The 24,291-nt window shown below is 35.5% G+C and overlaps 2 protein-coding genes across 8 annotated transcripts in view; both read left to right on the top strand.

Moving 5' to 3' along the window:
• Positions 1-86: 86 nt before the first annotated feature.
• On the top strand, positions 87-1,305 carry LOC129792235 (transmembrane protein 267). Its single transcript, XM_055831097.1, has 2 exons — positions 87-460; positions 526-1,305. Exons 1-2 carry the CDS (start codon positions 170-172, stop codon positions 847-849), a joined length of 615 nt encoding a protein of 204 aa, XP_055687072.1. The 5' UTR covers positions 87-169; the 3' UTR covers positions 850-1,305.
• Positions 1,306-1,902: 597 nt separating this feature from the next.
• The window catches only part of LOC129792231 (calcium-binding protein E63-1), a 28,252-nt gene continuing 5,863 nt past the window's right edge, over positions 1,903-24,291 (top strand). Inside the window, exons 1-4 of one of the 7 annotated variants that reach the window (XM_055831084.1) lie at positions 1,903-2,384; positions 5,725-5,778; positions 5,954-6,038; positions 18,557-18,700. In XM_055831084.1, coding sequence (XP_055687059.1) covers positions 2,331-2,384; positions 5,725-5,778; positions 5,954-6,038; positions 18,557-18,700 — 337 coding nt within the window. In that variant the 5' untranslated portion in view covers positions 1,903-2,330. Of the gene's footprint in view, positions 2,385-5,185; positions 5,285-5,724; positions 5,779-5,953; positions 6,039-9,446; positions 10,921-14,541; positions 14,863-15,668; positions 16,092-18,556; positions 18,701-24,291 lie in introns of those variants that run through there. The other 6 variants (XM_055831085.1, XM_055831089.1, XM_055831090.1 and 3 more) reach the window with 6 other exon arrangements.

Raw genomic sequence — 24,291 nt, 5'->3', positions numbered from 1 at the left:
CTAATCACAAGAAAATCAAATTACTTTGCATAACCCCGTTAGACTGCTTACGAACCAAGTACGTATATGGGCCAGCCGGGTAAATTGTGGGACATGGGACATCACCCTAACCTCATTTTCTTGTTGTTGCAAAATTTTGCGCAATATGTAAACAAAAAAACCCGTAGAAATGTTTGCAAAAATATTCAAATTAAAAATATTTCTCAGCTTCCTGCTGTGCTTTGTGTGCATCCTGGGCGACTACCTGACCAATCGTTCCAAGAGTCGTAGTGTGACAAAAGCTCTCGTGGACAATACCACACATGGATTGGTGGGGCTAATCTGTGGCTTTATCCTGGTTGGACCATTCCGGGAGCGCTTGACAACATGTGAGGCACACTCAATGCTTCTTGTGGCCTATCTCGTAGCTTCGGGTATTGATGCTGATCACTTTCTGGAAGCCAGATCATTTAAATTGACGGTAGATTGGTTATTTTTTTGGCTTCTGTGAGATGCTTTGAGCTTTATTACTTTTTGCTTCCACAGGATGCACTGAATTTACCAAAACGTCCATTCTTGCACTGCTCAACGATCCCACTTGTCATCTTTACTCTTCTACTAATGACTTTAAAATTCTCAAAATCCCTCATTGCTTGCCTATGGCTCAGTGTCTTCTTCCTGGCTTTTGCTACGCATCATTTGAGGGATTCCATTAGACGAGGCCACTGGTTCTATCCATTGGGCTCTGTAAATCCCACTCCATACCCAATCTACCTCATTGGAAGCATCCTCTTGCCGCACTTCATGGTCTACCTCATCTCACGGAGCATACATCTCAACCAGTCTCAGCATGAGGAATTTACGGTGTAACCACACAGATTTATTGCCCAAGTTCGACGCGACAAACATTTCTTAGTGTAATAAATGTTGATGGCCAAATGGTAAGCATGAGGATGATGTGCGATTAAAACACACAGGAAAAAGATGATTGAGCTTTGGAGGTGTTTATAAATAAATGTTGGTTGAATTTGCAAAATATTTCTACCTCACCGGGGCACCCAGAAGTGTGTTTTAATATAAATATTTACACACATGGAAATAATTTTACAAATAAACCACATTTGTTCAATTGCTTCCCACGGGGGAAAATACTTTTACATAACTTGATACAATTTCCTGCCGAGGGGTTGAGAACTTTTGCAAAAATCTTGGATTTATATTGAGTATGACGTATTATTTTTCTTTGAGAGAAATTCAGATGCATTTTAAGTGATAAAATGTTTATTTTTGTAAATAAATTTTGACGAAATAAAATATTGAAATTAATATTTGAATTAAAATCATTTATCTACAGGAAACTCTCCTTTGAATTTAACGGAAAATCTTTCGAATTTTCCACAAATTTTATTTCTTTTAAAAGTCCTGAGATCTTCATTTAATAGAGATTTTTTTTACCCATGATAAGCAGCTAGCATCCCCTTGAATATTTCTCCTCCAAATGCACTCTTGAGGATTTTTTTTATCTTACTTTAAATCTATAGCAAAGGCAATTTCCCAAGCCATTTCCTCACACAGCCATCATGTTGAACGAATTATTTTGTACTTAAAATTTTCATAGAATTTCTCATGACTTTCAGCCGGAAGGCATAGGAGAGGATGTACCTAGGACGTGAAGAGTGAGAGAGAGCGGAAAAGTTTAGAAGAGACAGATAATGCTGTGAAAATGATTTGTGATGTCTAATCTGCGTGCTGTGTGGGGCACAACGGGGGAGTCTACCGTGCGACATTAAAAAAAAACCCGTCGTGAATCCCATAAAGACGCGCGAGAACTCCCCGTCATTTGGGATGAAAAGTTAATAGATGTTCAAACAGTGAAGGCGCGAGAATGTCAAGTCCGCGGCGCCGGAGGGCAGGAGACGGGAGTGCAGACCTCGATCGCAAAATTAAAATCTCACAACGCCACACGTCGTGGTTTTAGGTGGGTGGGCCCCTTTTTTTTCTTTACTTTGACTTCTCCTTACACCCGCACCTCATGCCAATAAACCGTCCTCCGAGATGGCCGGATGCGCGGGAAAGGGGGCGAGCTATTTGGAGAAGAGCGCGAAGCGTGAAAATTCACAACCCGAAGGCAGCCTCCGAAGGAAAATCTTCTCCAAGTTTCACATTCAGGCGCGATCTTTCCCAAACAGACGTACTTCTGCCACTTTGCCGTTCGCATCGTGCGTGAAATTTATTGATTTTCTCCATCCCTTTTAAACAAAAAAAAAATCCCAACGTGCTACTCACCCCCTACTAGCCCAAAGTGATCATCTTTATATAGTCAACCTCTTAGCAAATAATGGTGCAAAAATATGGAAGTTTCTTCTAAGAAAAATAAGAAAAGTTCAACCGTTGCAACCGGCGATGTGAGTTTCCCAAAAGAAAATTTTTAAAAGACCAAAAAAAACCATAAAAAAGTGTTTGCAATTTCCCAAAGTTCCCTAAATCCTCCCTCGTGTTTTATAAATACAAGTCAAGATCATTGAAATTACAACTTTGACGATTAGTGGCTAGAAATAGCGTGTGTGGACTATTTTTGAGGTGATAATGTGATGTGCTCACATGCCCCCACATCTTGCAATTGGCTCGCTAAATTAACAAAATGTTTTGTACCTTTGTGATGCACTTTAGTATGAATTTTACGCGCAAATCTATTTCTGCATTCGGGACATAATAAAACGCCGCTGCGAGGAAATTAATTTTCACATCATTCGAGAGGAAATTAATTTATTTGTACGTGGAAAATTCAAACATTTCGCGTGGAAATGTATGTGAAAATTATGAGTTGTTGAATTTCCTCAGAGCAATGAAAAAAAAAACGAAGAATTTCGCCATTTATTTGCCAATTTATTGGCGAAAATGCGAAAGATTTTATTTCGGAATGAAATTAAAATTCTCTCTTCTACAAGCCAAAATAGCAATCGGTTGTAGAAATGTGCAAGGGGGGACAATTTGTGTGGAAGTGGTGTACTTCAATTTTTATTATTTGATTATTTTTTTCCATTAATTTTGTAAGAAAAAAATTTCTTTCTATATTTTGATACTTTTAAGCTCAGAAATGAGACTTTGAAAGCTTAATAAAAATTATTGATCAAAAATTGAAGATAAATTCAGTTTGTTAGGGAAAATATTATTTTTTTTAGAAGACAGGTTTGAAGTTAATTTGAACTTAAATTGAAGAACCTTTAAAGATTCTAAAATGAATTTTCCTGGCATATTTTTCTGTAGTACCAATCCGACATGTGAGTTCACTTTAGAAATAACTAACATCCCAATTCTATACAGAACGTTTAAAAGTAAAAAAAAAAGTACAACTTTTCAATCACACAGCGACGTTTCGACAATTTTTTTGTCAAAAGTATAAAATTTAAACCTCAATTGTCACTAAAATAGAGTCTAAAAATGACTAAATTCAAGCCTAAAACGTACTTAATTTAAGTACTAAATATTTCTAGAAAAAATCATTGATTTTAAAGCAAAATTCACAACGCGCTACGAACTTGTAAAACGCTTCAATTTCAAAGAGAACGTGCTCAAAGAGAAGAAAAGAGAAACTTTGTGTGAGAACTCTTCCTTCTTTTCTATATGTATCATTTCCAAGGTGTTTCTCATTTTCAACAAAAGTCCCCTCCGCGAAAGCCAAACACAATCCCGCACTGTGATTGATATTCATCCCACTTTGTCAAAGGATTACAAAGCGCGCGAGAAAGATCTCTCAACTGTTTTGACTACAAATCAAAAGAAGTTGTATTTAAAAAAAAAAAAAACGATACAGTTTTTTGTTGCCTCTCTGTGGGGACCACATGTTGGAAAGCCAAACACACACACAGTGTGGGAAATTTTAGTCCACACCGCGAGCAATTGATGCCAAATAGTTGTAACTAAAAATAATAATTATTTCACCAAAAATATAATACTATCTACAACCCAAGTTCATTCGCCAATACAGACACTTGTTGGGATGCTTCTCTCGTTCCTTCGCATTTAATATTTTTCATTTATATATTTTGTACAATTTCCTTGCAATTGAAATAGGAAATGGAGAGAGAGAGAATTTTCTTCAAGTTTGAGGAGTTTCCCACAATCGCTATTTTGTAGCAAAATTTCCTCCTCCGCAGGAATCTGCAAACATTTTATTTATACGCTAAATGAATTGTGGCGGCGCTCAAAATGTCTCAGCAGCAGCGTTTAGTTTTTTAAGCGAATAAGTAGTAAATTCTGCGGAAAGCGGAAAAGATTTGTAAACTATAATCACCCACAAAATACATTCCTAAATAGAAAAGATCAACAAATCAATCCCAAGAATTATTTTTAATCCCACATTGACACAAGAGGCATGATTTTTGGTGTGCTAAAAGTAGTTGATTGAGTAGGTGAAAGCTTTGTTGTCTGCGCAGATTAACCAAAAGAGTGGACTAATTTTGCAAAGAAATAACCGAAGTTGTGAAATATTCAGGAGAAAGAAATGAAATTTAACAAAAAAAAGTCTTTGGTTGAAGTTGTATACATAAAATGTTAGTTTACTTAGAACTTTAGAGCTTTAGAGATTGCCAATTGATGTTTATGTATCATTACGATCATTAAAATTAAATGGATTTGCAATAAAATTGAATTTGATTACATTCTCGATTATTTAAATGATTTTAGATTAAATAAATCACATTTTTTCATGACTAGAACAATTTTTAAATAAATTTTTCTGTAATTAAAAACATTGCAAATATCAGACTTCTACTTAATTTATTGTGAAGCCTTGTAGTGAGAATATTATCACAAATTAATGAAAAAAATCTTTTCCCATCTTTTTGCGATAAAGCTTTGCTATGATCATTAGTAGGTACCTAATAAATTATTTTAATTTTGCTGACCATAAAACCGAATACTGGGTCTCCCAATTAATAAAATTAAATAAAGAAGAAAATGCAAAAGCACAATTTAAATTAAAAATCAATTAAATTTTCTACTTTCTGTAGCAGAAAGCTTTGTGAGCTTTTGAATATATGTACCTATATAGCATAGAAAATCATGGGTTTAACCCTCGAGAAATTAACTTTTATCATTTGAATTACAAATTAAATCCGTCCTAATTATGCTACACATGGTCAATGTTTCTCAGAGTATTTATAAAAAATACATTTCACAACTTAGCCAACCCTAATCTTGATTGTGGCGCGCACACGAATTCATTTAAGCAGCTTTGAGCACATTTTTCCTCCGTTTTTTCGCGTACTTTCCCACCATGAGTGGCTTCAAGAATCAACTGAAGGTAGTTCATTGGCTTTTATCACCACAATTTCCTCACTCTCACCTAAATGTGAATCACCATGAAGGAGTCCCGTAAAGTGCGATGTGAAAAGTGTCTCAAAAATATAAGCAAACACCTGTAATCATACCTCCTCACGGGACGGGAAAGTTTGCAAACACTTACACAACACAAGTATGCGAAGAATAAGACGTGCGAATGACCTGAGAATTTTCTTATTCTCACTCAAGAAGTGATTTACAAATTTTATGTGTCAATCATCGCTTTTCTTTGCGATTTGAAGCACTCAAGATGTGTTGGGGAATGATGTGAAAAGTGCACACAATTGTTGACCCTACACCATGTGTTTCCCATTAGAATAACGAATAATTCCAAAATGATTTTCTCGATTGATTTTCTTTCATTCTTCTCCTTTTGCCACCACGTTTTTCTCTTCTCTCTAGATGTTGGGATCCGCTTTGATCGGTCGAAGAAGTGGAAACAAAGTCACAAATCAGGTCAGTATCGCGCGCAAACTTCTTTTCTTTTCTTTTTTTTTAATAAATACTCCACACACAAAGAGCCTAAAAATACATTTTTTCGCACACTCAAAGTTAAAAGTGAGATCAAACGTTTTATAAAGAAACTTATCTCAAGCTCACTCTCTCTCTCTCTCTTGTGCCTTTCCCCCAGGAGAAGATGCCTCCAACAAAAGCAAAGACGGGAAAAGCAGGAAAGAAGCCAAAGAAAAAACAATTCTCTGAAGAAGAACTCAAAGGTGGGTGGTTTCTATTCGTTTTATACGCTATTCGTGCTAATTTTCCATTTATCATGTGATTTTCTTCAAATTGAAAGGAATTTATTGATTGATATTTTCCGGTGTTTAATCAAAATTCAGTGAGTTGTTTTGTGATCGAGAAAATTATTATAGATTTTCCTCAAGAACTCCCAACGAATTTTCCCAAAGCTCTATGGTAAAGTCAACAAAGTTATTTGACCACATGCGGTCCACTTTAGGATGTTAGAGTGCAAGAATAAATTAAAATAATATGCTAGAGTGTCGTGTGGGTTAATAAAATTGAGTCCTTGGAAACACATTTAGGCTATAAATCTCTCCAAGCATTAGTTTAAACTGTCAATAAAACTAAAATAAAGCACATTAATGCGCCAGGTACCAGGCGTCTCCACTTGAATTTACCCAGCAACATATTTTTATGTAAAGCATCAGTGAAACATTGCAAATTAATCAGGAAATGGAAAAATTAAAATTATGTTTAGTTTACAAAAAATCTCCCTATTAGAAGAAATTAAAAGAGAGCACATCAAGTGAGAGAGCTTTTGCAGTGGAGGCGCCTGGTGAATTGATTATGTATGTACTTTTTCTCAGCTTTAAGCACAAATTTGAAATTCCAAATTTTTCAATGTTTAGAAAATTGTTCAAAAAAAACTTTTTACAATTTTTCGGTGAAAAATTCAGGAATATTTTAATAATTTCTTGAATAAAGCAAATTTGATCGAGGATAGACGTGAAATCATTTCCAACAAATAAGTTTGCCAATTTACGCATATTCTGCGTGGAAATTTCTTCAATTAAGTACCCTCAAAAGAAATTTGCATGAGAATTTGCCACCTTTCTGCGCGGTCAATCGCACGAGAGGTGAAATGAAAGGAAGCAGCACCTGTCGTGTGCGAAAAAGTTGAAAATTGTGGGTAAAATTTCCATTTTCCGGAAACGACGTCATATATTCAATGAATATTTGCTGCCCTCTGAAAATTTCTCATTTTTCCCACCACAACATAGAATTGCGCAGATAAAAGATGAGAAAAAAATACAAGAAGTCTGGGAAATTGAGAAGATATTCCACTCAAGATGGGAAATCACCCACACATCGTGGAAAAAAATTGACTTTTCTTCGTCCCAACCACCTCCCAGATAAAATGGATTAATTTAGAAGCTTTATGAAAGGGACAAAGAGACTTCTGAGGAGAGATGTTTTTTTTTCCTGCAACATTTTAAAGTGTTTCCTGTGTATTTAAGCATGTCTATGGTGGTTTATTTAAAGGTCATGCAATTGCAGCCTCCGCGTGTGCACTTGTTGATCAATCGATTGATCAACTTAATTGGATTGCCCCCTTTGATTTTCCACGCAACTTGTTGTAATAACATTCTCATTTGCCATGTGGGAGGTTTACTTGCTGCGAAAAGGACTCTACATGGAGTTTATTGAGCTGGAGAAGATGAAATAATATTCAAACAGACAATTTTCTTTATAGTTAAATTTTTTTGAGGCATTTTGCAGGTAATGAGAGCTTTTTGCTGAACGGAAAATTAGTCTTAATAATCCAAAAATATTTACCTTCAAATATTCAGCAAGTCTGTTTGAACTTTAGGAAAAGCTTCATGGTTGGTTTAGTATATTGCTCAAGTAACTTTCAGTAGTTTCCTCTCGTACTTATTTGTACAATTTCAGCGTTATACCTACCTACATTTAAATCAACATTTAGGTAAACTTTTCCCTATGAGAATCCACAAAAATCCTTTCAATGTTTTATCTGGGAAATTTCTGCAACTGAGCATTGATCAAATAATCTAATTTCCTTTTCACGAATGAAACCCTAAAGAGACGGTAATGTGGGTGTTAAAGGTGAAACAGATGGTATCATTTATGGCAATTTTACCTGAGATTGGGCTATTAGTGTGTTGTGGGTGGCCAATAAAAAAACCTTGACCGCGGAGCTTTGTGTGGCGCGTTTGCCTTGAAATTCCTTGGCGAATGCCGAAGAAAAGGCGAGACCATTAATTCCTTCGCTATATATCATATGAGATCTCGCAGCAATAAATTATATACTCTAGCTAGCTAGAAAAATGCGGTGTGGGTGTAATTGGGTGGAAGAAGTGCTAAAGATTAAACCACTTGGGAGCGCATGCATGCATTTACCATTCAATTTTCCATAAAGCTATGCACCCACGCTCTCATAAGATGCGGTTTTGCACCACCCCCGTTCGTTGTTACCGAGGTAATTGTCCTGATAATGCTGGAGAAAAAGTTGCCAAGTTAACTTAAAGATTTCCGCCGGTTCATCTTGGGTTGGGCCCTGTATTGGGGAGGGAGAGAAGACGAAAGAATCTAGTGCTATAAAATAAAATAAGGGTGGATATCGTATGGTCTCGATTTTGCCTTGACACTCATCTGTTCGACATTGTGCCACAAATTTTATGATGGAAGATGACACAATGAGAGCGAATTTTCAGCAAGAAAGCAAAATAGAGAATCACCCGAGGGTGGGTCTCGATGGGGCGAAATTCCTCGCAGACGAGGAGCTTTTTTTTTTGTTCCTCCGAAGAAACTAAACAAATGTGGGAAACAAGGCATATAACATGGAGTGTGCTATATAGCCTGTCGACCCGTACGTGGGGCATGGCAAGATGTGTATGTGAACTTTGTGACTCTCTCTTGTGTAATCAATCTAACAACTGGGGTAATATAAATACCACGTGCTAGCAATTGTCTCTACCAACTTAACTTTTCTCACCCTTTTAGCGGCACGCGTTGCCCTGCTTGGAAAACATTTTGCATGAGAGAAAGCTCCCAGAAGCTTTAATTTTAATTATGAAACTTTTCTTTCTTTAGGGGATTTTTTATCAAATTAATTTCAATATTTTCTAGACCTTGGATTATCTAGAATTTTTCAAATTTCGCAATTAGAAGCCGTCCTCTTTAGAAAAGAATGCGAAGTTCTATGAATTTTATTCTTGAAATTGAGATATACAATTGACTTCTGAGAGCTACAATTTCTTCAATAGAGAAATCCTAGATTTTTACGACTTTCTGAGACGGAGACTGATTTTCTTTCCAAGAAATATAATCACAAAACTTGGCAAAGTGAATTTTCTCTCCTCAAGATTGAGTGGCACACAGAAATAAAACTCCATCATTCTTATCTGTTCTTATCACCAAACACAATGTAGTTTTTTATACAACAACTTTGCTGCTAGAACTCCTTAGAAATGCAATAAAGTTAAGGAAAGAGAGAAAAAATGCACAGAGGGAGGTTGAATGTATGTATACATAAAATAAATATATAAAGAAAATCTCCGCGGTGATGGCATTCTTATGTACACCTGTGGCAGAGATAACTCACCACGTCTTGGCCACAAAACTTACCGAGACTTTTCTCAAAGTCTTATCAGTTGAGTGTGTCAAGTTCTCGTTGGAAGTTTTGCCTTTGGGCTTTGGTGGGACATTAGGAGAGATGGAGAGACTTTGAGATTCATTAATTCATCGTAATTCCCATTTTCACTGTCAACACATTTTTTTTTGCCCACAAAGAAAATTCTTTTCCCTCCCAGGCATTGTCTATCCTTTTATTCCTGGTGTTGTCTGTGTGTGCCTTATGTAACATTCATGGTGTATTGTTGTGCTATTTGGTGTTGACCTCAATATTGACCCGATATCGTCTTTTGCAATTGCCCCAGGGGGTGAGGGGGTGAGTGTGTGTTATGATTGACTCATAGAGTTCGCCCGGAGATCCTTGAAGGAAAGCAACTTTCATCGGCCACCCCCCTCCCGTCCATTCTGCCAAAGTAGGAGGGTGGAATTTTAATGATTCCGATCACGAACTTTTCTATGTTCTTCGTACAACATATATTTTTGTATGTACCAACATATATATACATACATAGTTCTTGTGGATTAGCAGTCCAGTGAGGGGAATGTGAATTGTGAGATTATTGTGAAGAAAATCACCAATATCCAAGGGGTTGCCAATTGTCTCATTTTTATGAAAATTTTCTGAATTAATATTTGGATTTTTTTACAAAATAAAATTACTTTGAGTTTCCTTATCAAAAAAAATTACTTTGCCAAAAAACATCGACGAACAACACAATTATGACGTCATTCTATACATTTTCTGGGCAAATCATTGCTGGACTTCCGCAATTGATCTTAAGGGATAAGAGGGAAGTCTCTTTGATGATTTCTTATTATTTCTTTACGTCTCTGCAAGATTACGCGTATTCCGCAATTTGCTTCCTCTATTGAGGGGATTCCCCGTACAAAAATGAGTAAACTCCTTTAATTTCAAATATAATATAGCAATGAGATATGCATACATTTGAGCCAGTTAAATGCCCCTTTTAGCCAATAACATCCCCATAATTCACAAAATTTCGTGTCAAAGAGCTTTTCCACGAGAGAAAATTTCTTCTCTCTAGAAAATTCTTTCTTTTCTTCCCTCCTTTATTATTTTTTTCCTTTTACCCAACACCACAACATACTTCTGTGTGGAATTTGCGTGTCTCCCTTTTGCCTTTTCATCTCACTTTCACCTGCCCTGGCGTTTATCGCCTGCCTAATTGTTGTGGCAACAAATCATTTGCTCATGCTTTGGTCACTTTTTTTTTCGGCGAAAGGTGGAGGTTTACCACCCGCAACCACCAACATATAATTTTTCCATCCACAGGAAGTGAAACCCCCCGTACCTGAGAGTGAGAATAATACTTTGGCAAGAAAGATTAGGGGCGATTTAAATAAATATACATTTTTCTGTGGGAGCTTTAAGAGTTGTGAGTGGAGCCCATTGACCTTTCGTGTGGGGAAAACTTTTCTTCACAGCATAAACAATGAAGAGGAGGGATAAAAAAGATCGAGACTTCTGTGAGTAGAATTCATCACGGTGGTTGATTGTTTCGTAAATTAGGGGGGAGAAAAGAGATTAAATTTCGAAGATTAAATGTACAATTTGAAATTCTAATTTTCATTCAAATATTGCACATAAGGGTGGTTCATCTTGTGAAATTCATCTTTATGCACTATGTTGGAAAACATACATAATACACCGCGAAGCTTTCTATATAGCATTGTAAAACATTCAACACTGAAAGTCGTGAAAATTCGATAAAATTTCAATAATAATCTTTATATTTTTGCTATAAAGAGACTGCAAAGTTTTAGCATGAAATATTTATTATCACATTGAAAATTTTTCGCCTCGCTATATATTTTCCACATAAAGCACATCCCCTCATACTTCATTTTTGGTACTATGTTACCCTCCCGCCGTATTCACTTATTTCCCAACTATATGGAAATTGTTATGGAAACATGTAGAAAATTTATTCAATTACACCATAAAGCAATTCCTCGTCAATAGAAGCGCATAAATAAATTATGGTTGAGAGCTGATAAAGGAGAGAATGATGAATATTGGCGTATGATTTAATTCAAATTCACCAGGTATATAGCAATCTAAACAGAGTGGTGTGGATTTAATACACATCTAAATCACAGACTCTATTGTATGGAATCCACAATCGAAAGCAACAAGAGAGCGAGAGGGTAAAAAAAAAATTCTCTGCAAAATCCTTTAGCATGCCTGACAAATCCCTCGTTGGGGGTTTTGTTTGTAAATTGCATTAAGTGGGTACGTGCTAAAATCCCATTTCTCTGTGTGGGATGTGTGTCTAACAAAACGTTTTTGAGTAAATTGCAATTAATTAGTGATTGTGCGCGACATGAGTTAATGTGGGTTTCCGGTGTATTATATTCCCATATAAAAGCATTTTAATACAGAAACTTCCTGCAACACACAGTATACCCACGTCCTCCAACCAACCATCGATACATTATGTGAAATATGCTAACATTTCATGCAAAGTTATGAAAGTTACTGCCATTTAGCACTTTTAATCCTATTTAATGACTCAAATTAACAATTAAAACTTTATACTTCCCTCCACTTTGGCTGCGCGTAAATGCGATGAATAACACCCCCTTATATGGAGGTTTTTGCTTCAAAGACTCCTGGGGGGTGGCTTCTTTGATTAAAAAGAAAGTTGAAGGGCATCTAGATGCACTTTGATATTTTTTGTAAAAAATATTCTTTAACCATCTTCATGAAGATTCTTCTCTCTTGATTAATGGTTTGATTGTACAAATTTTTCCTTTTCTTCTGATTTCTCACCCACTAAATGGCCTCCAATTTGAAAGGAGTCTTGTACATAATATTTCCTAAACAATACATCATGAATTGCAACACTCGCATGTCGTTTGAAATTCAATATCTATATCTATCATCAACACTGTCAGGAACATAGCTTTCGTGTTATGTACATACATAACACAATAAATTCAATATTCAGCATAGAGAGATAATACCATTTAATTCTAACGATTGGTTGATGGCCATTAATGTATTATTATAAATCAAAATGCTAAATGATGCATGTAATATAACAGAGGGAATATTTAACGAATAAAATCAATAATTTCTGCATAAATATCTCTATATTTTGGGGGGTGTAGGGTGGGGATGATTTTTTCCTGAAAAAAAAAGAAACTATTAAATATATAATTGAATGCCTCTCTGTGACTCAGGAAATAGAGAGTATAGTTCAAACGGAAATGTGAGAGCATAAGAGAGAAAAAATACAGTTTGTTTGCTAAATTCAAGATGTTTGAGACACACATTAATTTCACTTTAATCACTTTTTCACGACATTAAAAGAGCTTTAAGTAATTTTTAAGCATGTTGCTTAGGATTCTCATTGACGTATCACAATTTAAATAAAACTTCTTTTAATTAAAGATATTTAAATTAAATTAAATTAAAAGAAAATACAAGTAAATAAAATAAAAACATGGGAGTGTCCGGAATATCTTGGTTTCAATCTATCCGTTTGGTAAATGTTTGAGAGGACATCCAGTGTTTATCTTTTCTACTCATCCCTCTTTGCCCACAGAACGACATTCTTCGAGGCAGTTGGTGTATTTAAAACGCAATAAAGTTTAATGTCCTTTTTCTCATTCTTTTTATCTTTCACAAAATTCGTAACAAGTCCCAAATGGATAATCCAACCTAAAGACCTTGATATGGTTCTTTTTTTATGAAGCTTCCGTAAATTCTGCATTAGTTCTCATTCAATGAATACCATCGTTGTTGTTTTTTTTTTCAACCATTTCTCACGACTAAATTAAATATTTTATCATTTAGACAACGCATAAATCCCCCAAAAACCATTTACTCATATACCGCACACTTAAAAATCCCTAAATGGGATGAGAAAACTTTTAGCTTCACTTCCACGTCTCATATTTTCTTCAAAACTCGTCTATGTAGTATTTGTATATACAAAACCACCCCCATATGGGAGGTGTGTTTGTGTGTATGGAAAACGGAAATACGGAGCTTTTCTTCGTCTACTTCTTTCCCAAACCAAATATGGGTGGTGTACTTTCCTCCCTTTAATGACTACATGTCTGTGCTGCGATGTTTGTGTGGGGAAAAACAAGAGATTTTTCAAACATTCGACCAAACAACTTTTACACCGCAAACTCGGAAAAACCGCCAAAACGCGCCAAAGAAATGAAAAAAGTGAAAAATTGTGGGTCGACATTTTAAAAGAGACTCACGAGGGCTAAGGCTCATTATTTTCTTGGCGGCTTTTCCACCAAAAATATATATTTTTCTGTGGATTTTCATGAAAAATGTGCATCGCATTTACCATCTAATATCGCCTCTTTTTACGTTCTTTGGTGAGTTTTTTTACTCTCTTTCGCTCTCACTACTCTACCTCTCTTTACGAGTGAGAGAATGAGAAATGTTGTAAGTCAAGGAATGTGAAATGAGTCCTTGTTGGTTGGAATTTATTCAAAGAATTAATAAATTATTATATATTGGAACTGATAACTTTATCTTAATTAAATTTATGATAAAATGGAACTAGTCGAGAATTTCCAGGCGTTTATCAGGAGCGGAGTTATGGAGGGTAATTGGGGTGTCTAAAAACGCCCTAAAAGCTCATAAAGTTCAGGATTTTCTTTAGAAGTCAAGAGAATATATTTTCATGTTAAAAAAATACATAAAAAAATAGAAAATGTATATGTCTAACTTAATAAATTAAAAAAAGAAAAGCATTAAACGTGATAGAAAAAAAACAGCTTTAAAAAAAACGTCAAACGTTAGAAAGGGAATGTCAAACTCATGTCATATCCCAATTGTAGCTAAAGCAGTGTCAGACGTTAAAATGAATGTCAAATTTTAATTGGAAAAGAAACGTCAAAACTTAAAGAAAGAGTCGCCAAACGTTAAAAATTTACATTGAGAAATGTCAAACGTGTTCAAAGAAATGTCAAATTGTTTTTTAATCTTTTTTTTTTCATCGTCTTTAAAACGAACATAAAAAACAAATACATAAATTAAAAAAAAAAACAATTTCATACAAATCAACCGAAATTCTCCCAACGGCCTTCTCTCTTTGGATGATAAACTCACACGTTTTACTCCAAGTTCAGAGACTCAGGGTTTGTTGTTTAGTTCTCAACAACTTCTCCACCTAACTGGACGTTCTTCGCGTAAGCTCGTTGCATTGCGTGCTTTTCCTTCTACTACCAAGAAGCCATCTCTGTGTTTTGTGGATTTAGGGGTTGTTTTAGCTTTCGGATTTTTTTTCTCTGTGTATCAAACACACTAAAAAGGCTTCCCGCCATACCGGATTAACAAAGAAAGTGAATCCTCCCCTTCCACATTTGGGATTTTTTTTCTTGCAACTTTATGTGAAGTCATGGATAAGCCTATTGTCAAGAAAGGACAAATTCGAGGTAGATTCTTATGAAATATTTTCTTTGAAATATTCTTATTTTTTTTGGTAGAAATGATAAATTTTCTTTTCCTTCAAAAAATTGAGGTATTTTGGAGGGAAATTTTCGTGATTTAAATGCATTAAAAATGCAACTATATAGTTTGAGAAGAAAAACTGTAAAATATGCATCAGTGTATGGGGGTGGAAGAAAAGTAAGATAGCAATTGAGAATGAATGGGGAACCACCCCAAAGACGCGTTCTGAATTGATTGTGCTGTAGACGAGGAAGGGGTTGGTTGATGGGAGAAAGGAAAAATGAAGTGAGATCACTCCGCAATTTCTCTATTTTCTCCCATCTTCTCCCACCCCATTTGCAATAAAGACAATTTCAATGGAAATTTGGCGAATTTCTCTTTATGTGAAAAGCAAACTATATGCAATAAAATGTATTTTCATGCAGCGAAAATGGTAAGAGAACATAAAAGATGTTTTGGGGGGTGTTTGCGATTGCTGATTGTTTACCCACAGGGAATGGGGTGTTTCTCATGTTATTTATGAATGTAAGAGCGAGTGCAAATAAAACAGTAAAATGTGTATTCCCACATTTTGGGGGTAGTGCATGGAAAGCTCTATTTATTGTGGTGCTTATTTGTGGTGGGAAATGATGACAAAATGCCACAAAAACGGATGTTAAGTGCGAGGAATCCTCAAGTGTCGTGGCCACTAGCCAGCATAAATGATTCCATCGAAAACCACAAAATCCCAGAGAGCTTTTTTTTCCCACACATACCCCTCTAACGATCTGTCCTGCACAGGATCACATTTGAAGAGAGAGAAAAAAAATCCTAGAGGATAAAATGTTAGCCCCTCTAAGACGCCATTCATCATTCACTCCCCAAAAAGGGATGTTTTATGTCTCTGCCATCAAATTTATTGGTGACAATAATTCCAAGAATGTCTTCGTATTGCACAAAAGAACATCTCGCACCTAAAATTCTCATTCTTCATCCTTCACCTCTCTCCCTCAATAAATTCCTCTCATCTCTATAGGAAATAAGGAAAAAAAATCGCTTAATCCAAAATACCTTCTCTCACAGTGTGGTGGAGATGTTAATCGATCTCCTTTCTACAAGCTTGGGATGTTGATTGATCGATTTATGTGTTTAGGAATGAAAGTGCTGCTAGCTAAATTAATTGCAATGGATTTTATGAATGGAATGAGGGTTGTATTTGAACCTAAATCAGGAGGTAAATCACTCAATTTGGAATGTAATTGTTCATTTATTCCCTTCTACAAGGGAAGTAGGATGTCTGCTTCATCAACAAGCCAGACAATTTACTCTTTGTCACGTGGATTTGTAATCCATTTTTTTCGATAGCCTTAATCACCAAGGAGCGTGACTTTTTTTACAGATCAATTGCACACAAAGGACATTTAGATTTGTTGGATTAATTCGATTAAATAATCCTAATTTATTCGTTAATCGAATTTCTTTTAAACAGAAATAAATTCTTTCAAAGGATTTTTTTTAAATAATTTTAATTCTGACTTACCAGAAAGTTATTTAAAGAGATTCTCCTATGAATAAAATTCGTATAGTCCGGCTCCTACAGCAACCAACTATTTCTTCTTTCCAATTTTAACAAAATTCTGTGAATAAATTGATACAAAAAATACATTGAAATAAATTTGTAAATTTTTCAATGATTAAGACAATCAAAACATCACTGGAAAGACAAAGATGTCGTTTTACTTTTATTCTAATATCGAAAATTTATTTCAATATAAAATAAAGAAAAGAAACTCAAATGAATAAAACACCACAAAGCTTTTGAGGAAGTAATGCAAAATGTAATAAAGTAAAAGTAAAAGGAGAGAGAAATGGAAGACATCCAACTTAATGATTTCCTGTTGCAATATCCACCCCGATGGAAGGATAATTTGCTCCATAATTGAAAATATGTTTACATAATTTTAATTGGATGAACTTTCGCAAGGAGATTGTGCCAAACTCTGACAACTGTTTGCAATCCATTATAATTTCCACGAGGCGAGGAAAATTTCTCATATAATTTATTATTAGCAAATAAATTTGTTATATTTTGGGTGTGCCAATTAATTCTCGGCCATATTTAGTGACACTGAAGAACTTTGTTCTTCAACTTATTTGATTTTTAATGAATTATCTTTATTTAATTCACCGAGGACTAGTATGAAATTGATAAAGGTGTATTTGAGGAACTTTTAAAATGCATTTTGATATGAATTTATCGCGTTGATTTATCGCATAAACCTTGGTTAAAATAAATATAATTAGTGTCAACATACGGCCAAAGTGTTTGCCATTTTATCACAAAAGGTTATTTTAACTTTGTACAAGCGAATTGAAATTTAATCAAATAAATCCGCGGATTAATGTGCGCACCCAAAATTTGATATGATTTATTGTGAATGGTTTGTGCGAGGTGTTGTACCATGCCGTGCCCCATGTTTTTCCTAACTAAATCCCCCCAAGGTGATTGTGAGAGGTGTTGAGCGTGAAATGAGGTTCAGAAGTGAGCCCCAAAATTGCCTCTTTGACACACACACAGGGTGACCCCCATCAGGATCCACAAAGGCACGTACTGCCGATATCAAGAGCAAATATTTCTCATCTCTCGCTCTGTACAATAACTTCAAGTAGCGAGTGGTTCTAATTAAAATACATTTTCCTCATTCCCCGTGAAGGGTATTGGGGTGCAGGATAAAGGCACAGGGTGGTTCCAAATTAATGGCAATTGCGCTGCTATTTGCCTGCAAATACCACCATCATCCACAACAGGAAGGCCAGCCACTCTTTCGACAAGCATTATGGGTTGTATTGGGTGCCACGCTGTTTACGGCAATTACCATGGGTTCACCAAACAATGCACAACCCGGCCCAAAGGCTGGCTGTTTGTTCTCCTCTCCCTCTCACCTCCACCCTCAATTTACAACATTGCTTGGTAAATTGTGTGTCACCCCTTGGGCAACTGATAAGATTTGATTAGGACAACACGCCACACTTCACGATTGAACTCGTGATAAATTGCGCTCTACTCATATAAAATCACAACTTCTTATCTCACGCACTCGTAAAATTTTATAATCCCTTTTGGCACACATATTGCACTGCTAAATGATGGCACTTAGCCAAGTTATATACGCGATGACAATCTTCCACTGCTGCAGCATCATAAAGCTACCACACTGACGAAGAGATCTAAATGATTCTCAAAGAGGTTGAAAATTTCAACAAATTAAATCAACCACTGTGGGGGTGAGTTTGCCCCCAATTGAGTACACACCCAATTGCATCACATTCCAAGGGAACCTCTTTTTACGGGAGCGGGGGCTGTCAAGCAAAATTTACCCCTTAACTTTTCACAAAATGTAAGAAAACTCATTAAACTTGCCAGCAAAATGAGCAGCGCAGAAAATGTACTGAGAAATTTAATTTTGCAGGGAAAATGAAAGTTTTTATTGATAAATTTTGTAACAAAGAGTTAATCAAAGTAGAAAGCATGGAGTGATTTGGTTGGATTTGAACCTACGAACTTAAGACATTCGAATAAGAATTTTGGGAGTGGCAATTAGAGTCTCTCGACTATTTAATAAATCAATCGCATCATTGTAGAATTTAATTTTTAATGAAAAAATCTCTAAAAACGTTTTAATTTTAAATTTCTTTTAGATCTCCGGACGGCATTTGACTTATTGGACCGCAACCAGGATGGCCACGTCACACCTAGTGAGCTGCAATTTATGCTTCGCAATTTAGGGATTCACGTGCGAGATGAATTGATAGATGACCTCCTGAAGGAAGCCAGTAACACAGGTGAGACAAGCACCCAAGGACACAGGAAGTTTCTTTGTCACATAGTTTGATGATTGAAAATGATAAAAGCTCACCTTCCGGCGTTTTTTTGTTCCCACCACATTTACCTCCCTCACAGGGTGATTATTTTAACGTGGTGGCCATTAGGCGATGTTGGGTGTGTGATTTTTTTTTAACCCTCCAACATAACCCCTCGAACTGCGCGCGAAAAGTGGTTGAGCCATGAAAAAAAAATCCTGTTGGTCACGAAGAATTAAAAGTGATTGGAATGGGGTAGACACGCAAATTTGTAATTCCTCCCACCCGCGCGTTTAAAATCAAATCCACCCCCTCACTGGCTTCAAAATCCAAGTTCAATTCTCATGCTTTTGATAGTATATAACCGCGCGGGTGGAAATAAATCACATACTCGTGATCTCTTGACATACGCGAAGAGCTTTTCAGGGTTGCTTCTTCCTCTACAAAAAAGCATTCCATCTCTATATTGCCTTTCAAAGCTCAAATATTTCATACAAAGGATATAGAATATTTTACAAAATTCACAAGGATACTTAAAGCGATGTGGGGGTGGGGGGAAAGAGCGTGATGAACCATTAATCAATGAAGAATTTCATAAAGCCACATTTTATTATAAATCCAAAAATAAAGAGAGATGAATTTACTGCTGGGAAAGAACGGAAACAGTAAAAGTTTCATTCAGAATTGACGAAATAATTATTATGCGAATGAGTTTTTATGCTCTCCGAAAAGTCTGTTGGAATTAACTTCTTAGCTGTTAATTCTGTGAATTATTATCTACCATAAGCCTCATAATTTTCTTTATGATTAAAAATTAGGAAAATGCGAAGAACAACCAAAAGCATTCTCTAGGAAAACAATATAAGAGCTTCATGCCATTAAAATCATTTATGCAAGTAATTTAGCAGCCAAGAAGTCCCGAAAAAAAATTGCCATCCATGTCAGAAGATATTTCGTGCCTCGAGTGCCCCCCCAAAAAGCTACCAAACTCAAAAGCTCATGGAGAAGCTTTTGAAAACATTCTGCAAATTTTTGGCAAAATCACGTTCGCTTCTCTGGAATGTTTTTCACATCTCACACGAACTTCATTGTGAATTACTTTGTGAAATAATAGAGATTTTTTCTTGCCTAAGCACAAATCCACGGGAATGTTCAGCACTTGAGGATTTTCCACGAATTGGATTGACATGAAGGAGTTTTCCCGGCTCATGAAATATTTAAAAGAAAAAACGCCAACTTTCCTTAGCTTCCAAAAGCTGCTTGGAATTTAAACTATGAGATTTGAAGAGCTTTTTGGGCTGAAGTAAAGAAAATAAATAAACTCTGATGTTCTTGCAAAAGAAGTCAAAAAAAGAAAAGTCGAAGGGATATAATATTATGCAGCATAAATATTCTCGCGTGGAGAGTTCGAAGATGCGGATAACTGACTTGAGAGCGCGATATATTTATTGAAAGAGGAAAAGGCACTTGAGCAGAATTAGTATGGGAAAATGAGGGGGATTGAGAAAATGGGAAAATGGTAATTGGATGAAAGGCTAAAAGCTGCTTTTCACTGCGTATTATGTATACTACCAAAAGGAGAAAACGTTTTTTTTCCTTCATCACAACTATTTCATAAACTTTAAGCACCCTCGAGAGAGTGTTATTGTTGCGTCAATTGTATCCCCATGGAAATTGTTGTTGGCATGCCGTTCTCGATAAGATAATTAAGTTCAAGTGCTCAAGTGAAGAAGGAAGAGCAAGTTTAAAAGTTCTTTGCTGTACTTTTTTTTGCAGAGCTCTCACTTGAATGAATTTTTAAAATGAGAGAATATTGTATTGAACGTTATCGAATTTCATTTTACAAAAACTTTATTAAATGTAAAGATTTTCGATTAATTTAGTTCTTTATTTTGTTCCTTTCTTTAACTGTTTATTTTTTTTTTAATTTAGAAATAGATAAAAATGAGCTAGAAAAAAATGAGCTAGAAAAAGTAAATTGATAGATCGAGGTTTATAAAAATACAGAATAAATATTAACGGATTTTGCATTCAAAGTCAGAATAGCAAAACTTGACAATTTGCATGTCAAATTCTAACGTTTGACATCCTTTTTCTAACAATCGAAGTTTCCTTTATAGCACTTGAAGTTTCTTATTTAACATTTGCTTTTTTTTAACGTTTGATGATATATTCTTTTAATTTTTGTCGATATGTAATTTTTAACGTTGGATGTTTCTTTTTAAGAGTTTTAAGTTTAAGATTTTTCTTTAACGTTTGACGCTGCTTTTAAACATTTGATTTTTCTTTTTAACATTTGACGTTTTTTTTCGTAACGTTTGGTGTTTCTGCTTTATCGTTTCGACCGTTTCAAACTTTTTTGAAATGTAACGTTTCTTATCTAAAGTTTAACGTTTCTCCTTCAACATGATTTATTTTGAAAAATAATTTATTTTCAACTCAGAAGAAAAATCTAAACTATACCTCAACGTCTAGGCTTTTTAAGCACCTAAAATACCCCCTCTCACTATGTCACAGTAACCTAGACCCTCTCAAGCTGAAATCTTTAGAAAGAAAATGAACTTCAATCCAGCAAAAGAACTTCCAGCTTTTCACTTCTTGTGTCTTTTTGTGTGAAAGTTTTGCCATTTTCTCCTGAATAGAAAACTGCTGCAACTACACTTTATTGCCATAAAGAGTGAATAAAAAGGAATCCTCTTAAGGGGTATTTTTCAGTTGTATAGTTGAATGCAATAAAACCAATAAAACTTCTCTTGAGCATGCTATCTGGCTTCTATGAGAACGGTGTAAATGCTAAGGGGAGGTGGGTGATGGTAGTGAGGGTGTGTACAGATAGTATTTTCTGGTAAATACGGAAAAGTGCTCGAGGTCGTGAGAGTCCGACTTGTGTAAATGGAGAGGGTGGATGTCGCGAGCACGCCACCCCCCACTGAAGAAAACCCCCCATTTTTGTACATAAAGAGAGCTTGAGAAATGCAATTTGCACCGAAAATTACATAATCAGAACTGAGCACGATTCCCACGCTCATAGCCATGGCAGACACTTAATCACGCCAAAGAGGGTATCATACGGGGTAAATCGTTTTATAAATTACAACCAAAACGTGCACGGCGGTGGTAGCTTTCATTTCACCCACCATGTGCGGAAGAAGGAAATAAATTTACCTCAGGGACGAAGATGCAACCCTCCCTCCCTTCGCTCCGCGTACCCATCTTCTTCAAATCATGTCACAGTCAATTTTTATGGTTGTCCTCCCCCCTAACCCTCCCTCGCCACACACTCTCCAGCCATTGCTGGAGGAGCTTTTGTGCCTTGAGAGAAGAAAATTGAATTTCAATACAAGGTGCACGTTTAACGAGAAAACAAGCCACCATCTCTGACAGAGATTCATCGTGATGTGCGGAGGAGGGGATTGAGGAAAGTTTTCAAAAAGTACCCCGAGGGGTAAGTGGCGCGGAACCGACTAAAGGGGGCCACATGGGAGATTGAAAAATTCCTTCAACGCCACCAACAATGGTACATTTGCCCCCAAGGGACAGACATGGTGGGAGAGCAATCATTGTCTTGTATATTTTGATGAAAAAAACATTTGGAACTATTGCCAAAGATATGTGCTATGGACAAGAATTTTGTACGTGTTGGAGGTTTTTTTTAAGAGAATGATTTTCACAAAAACAAGGAAAAATGGAAATTAATTATTCACATAAAATTAGAAAAGATTTTTTTTTTGTATTTTTTAACATTATTTTGGCCATTGTGGCTGTAGGGAAACATGGCCTAATTCGGAACTAAAAAAGACTATTTTGAGTGAAAGAAAAATTGTTTTTAATCAGTTAAATCAATATTCTTAATTTTGTACCATTTGAAATTGATTTGAAAGTTTATTTAATGTCCTTAATATTCCCATAAGCTTTTAAAGTCGATTTGGTTTTTTTAAGTAAAGGATTAACAAAAACACTAAAAGGCCCGAATTAGACCACGTTCCTCTATAATTAAAGGTGTTTATCCATTCCTGTATAAAAGAAACTCCTCATTCAAGGAAACAATCGAGCTATATATATTCATAATCTCGTGGAGAATAAAAAGGAATAAAAATCTTTTGAAATTCCGTTTTTTAATAGCCGATTTGAAATTTTCTTAAAATTTGTTATTATTATTTATTCAGATTTTATTAGGTGCTTTTCTCCATATCGCACCGTATAATTTACATAAGAATAACTACGGTGCAGTCTCTTATGATTTCATTTCAAAGAATAATTAACAATTTGAGAAAAAAAAAATAGAAAAATAATTAAAAAGTTGACAATAGATTAGGAAGAAAAAAAAATTTAAGCTAGAAATTAAAGTTCATCGAATACTTCAATATATTTCAAAAATTTAATTACTTTAGAGCTATTAGCCTCAGAAAAGTTTAGTAATTCAACAGGATTTTTATTACCAAAAAATATTAGTCTTTGTGTTTTTAGTTTTGGGCAATCTTTTAGTATGTGTTCAATAGTCAAAACGTTTTTACATGAGGGACATTTAGGGGGAGGGGAATCTTTAATAAATTTATAGGATTGCGTGAATCGAGAATGGCCAATTCTTAGTCTTGTTATTATGGAAGATTCTTTACGGGACATATTTTGAGGGATTTTAGGTCGATCAGGACAAGAAATAGCCTTTCTCGCGTATCCAAACACTTCTTCTTTAAACCAATTATATTTTTGCTGTTTCGAATATTCTTTGCATAATTTTAAAGCACTAGGAAGGGGAATGGATTTAATAGTTACAGTGGGAAGGAAAGAGGCAGACTTGGCTTCTAGGTCAGCCTTTTCGTTACCTGGAATGCCTTTATGTCCAGGAACCCAAAGGAGGGTAACTGAATTTGCCATTTCAACTAGTAAATTTCGAATTTCACGCATAATTGGATTTTTATTAGCAATATTTTGAACACCCATGATTGCACTCAGCGAATCTGAGGCTACAATGTAGTGAGAATTCTGATTAAAAGGAGAATATAAATTTTTAATAAGATCAAGAGCTGACTTTATAGCATGGGCTTCCAAATCAAAGACTGTCAAGGATTCATGTCCTCTTGCACTAATCAAAGAATCTACTTCAGTTGTTACCGCAAACCCTTTATTCTCATTTTGGGCAGAACCATCACAATAAAGGACTAGATGATTTGAGTTAATGTTTCTACAGACAAATTTAAAGAGATCAATTAGTTCATCTTCTGTCATTTCTTTGTACGCATATTCTAAAATAGTCGTGTTAATAGTAGATTGTTGTAGGTGCCATGGCGGAAGAAATTCTTGTACGTTAAGTTGGATAGTAAAATCACCAAGTATACCAGCTATAATTGGACCAGCCCAATAAAAAAGATTTCTGTGACTTTTTTTATTCTGGAACGATACAGCATCACTGTATCCTGGGGCGTTAGAATTTGCCAACATACGGGTAACAGATCTAAGTTTAATATCTTCAAAACGTTTTTTCAAGGGGGGAACTCCAGCTTCAGCAAGCAAACATTCAACCCGGGAAGTTTTAAAGGCACCAGTACTCAATCTATAACCTGCATTGTAAACGC

This window comes from Lutzomyia longipalpis, chromosome 3 (assembly GCF_024334085.1).
Source record: "Lutzomyia longipalpis isolate SR_M1_2022 chromosome 3, ASM2433408v1".
Lineage (NCBI taxonomy): Eukaryota > Metazoa > Arthropoda > Insecta > Diptera > Psychodidae > Lutzomyia > Lutzomyia longipalpis.
This window is presented reverse-complemented; position numbering and strand designations above follow the sequence as displayed.

Excerpts from the sequence above, each read along its gene's own strand:
- LOC129792235 (XM_055831097.1), top strand. The coding sequence starts at position 170 with ATGTTTGCAAAAATATTCAAATTAAAAATATTTCTCAGCTTCCTGCTG. Across the intron at positions 461-525 it reads CCAGATCATTTAAATTGACG|GATGCACTGAATTTACCAAA; the intron begins GTAGATTGGTTA and ends TTGCTTCCACAG.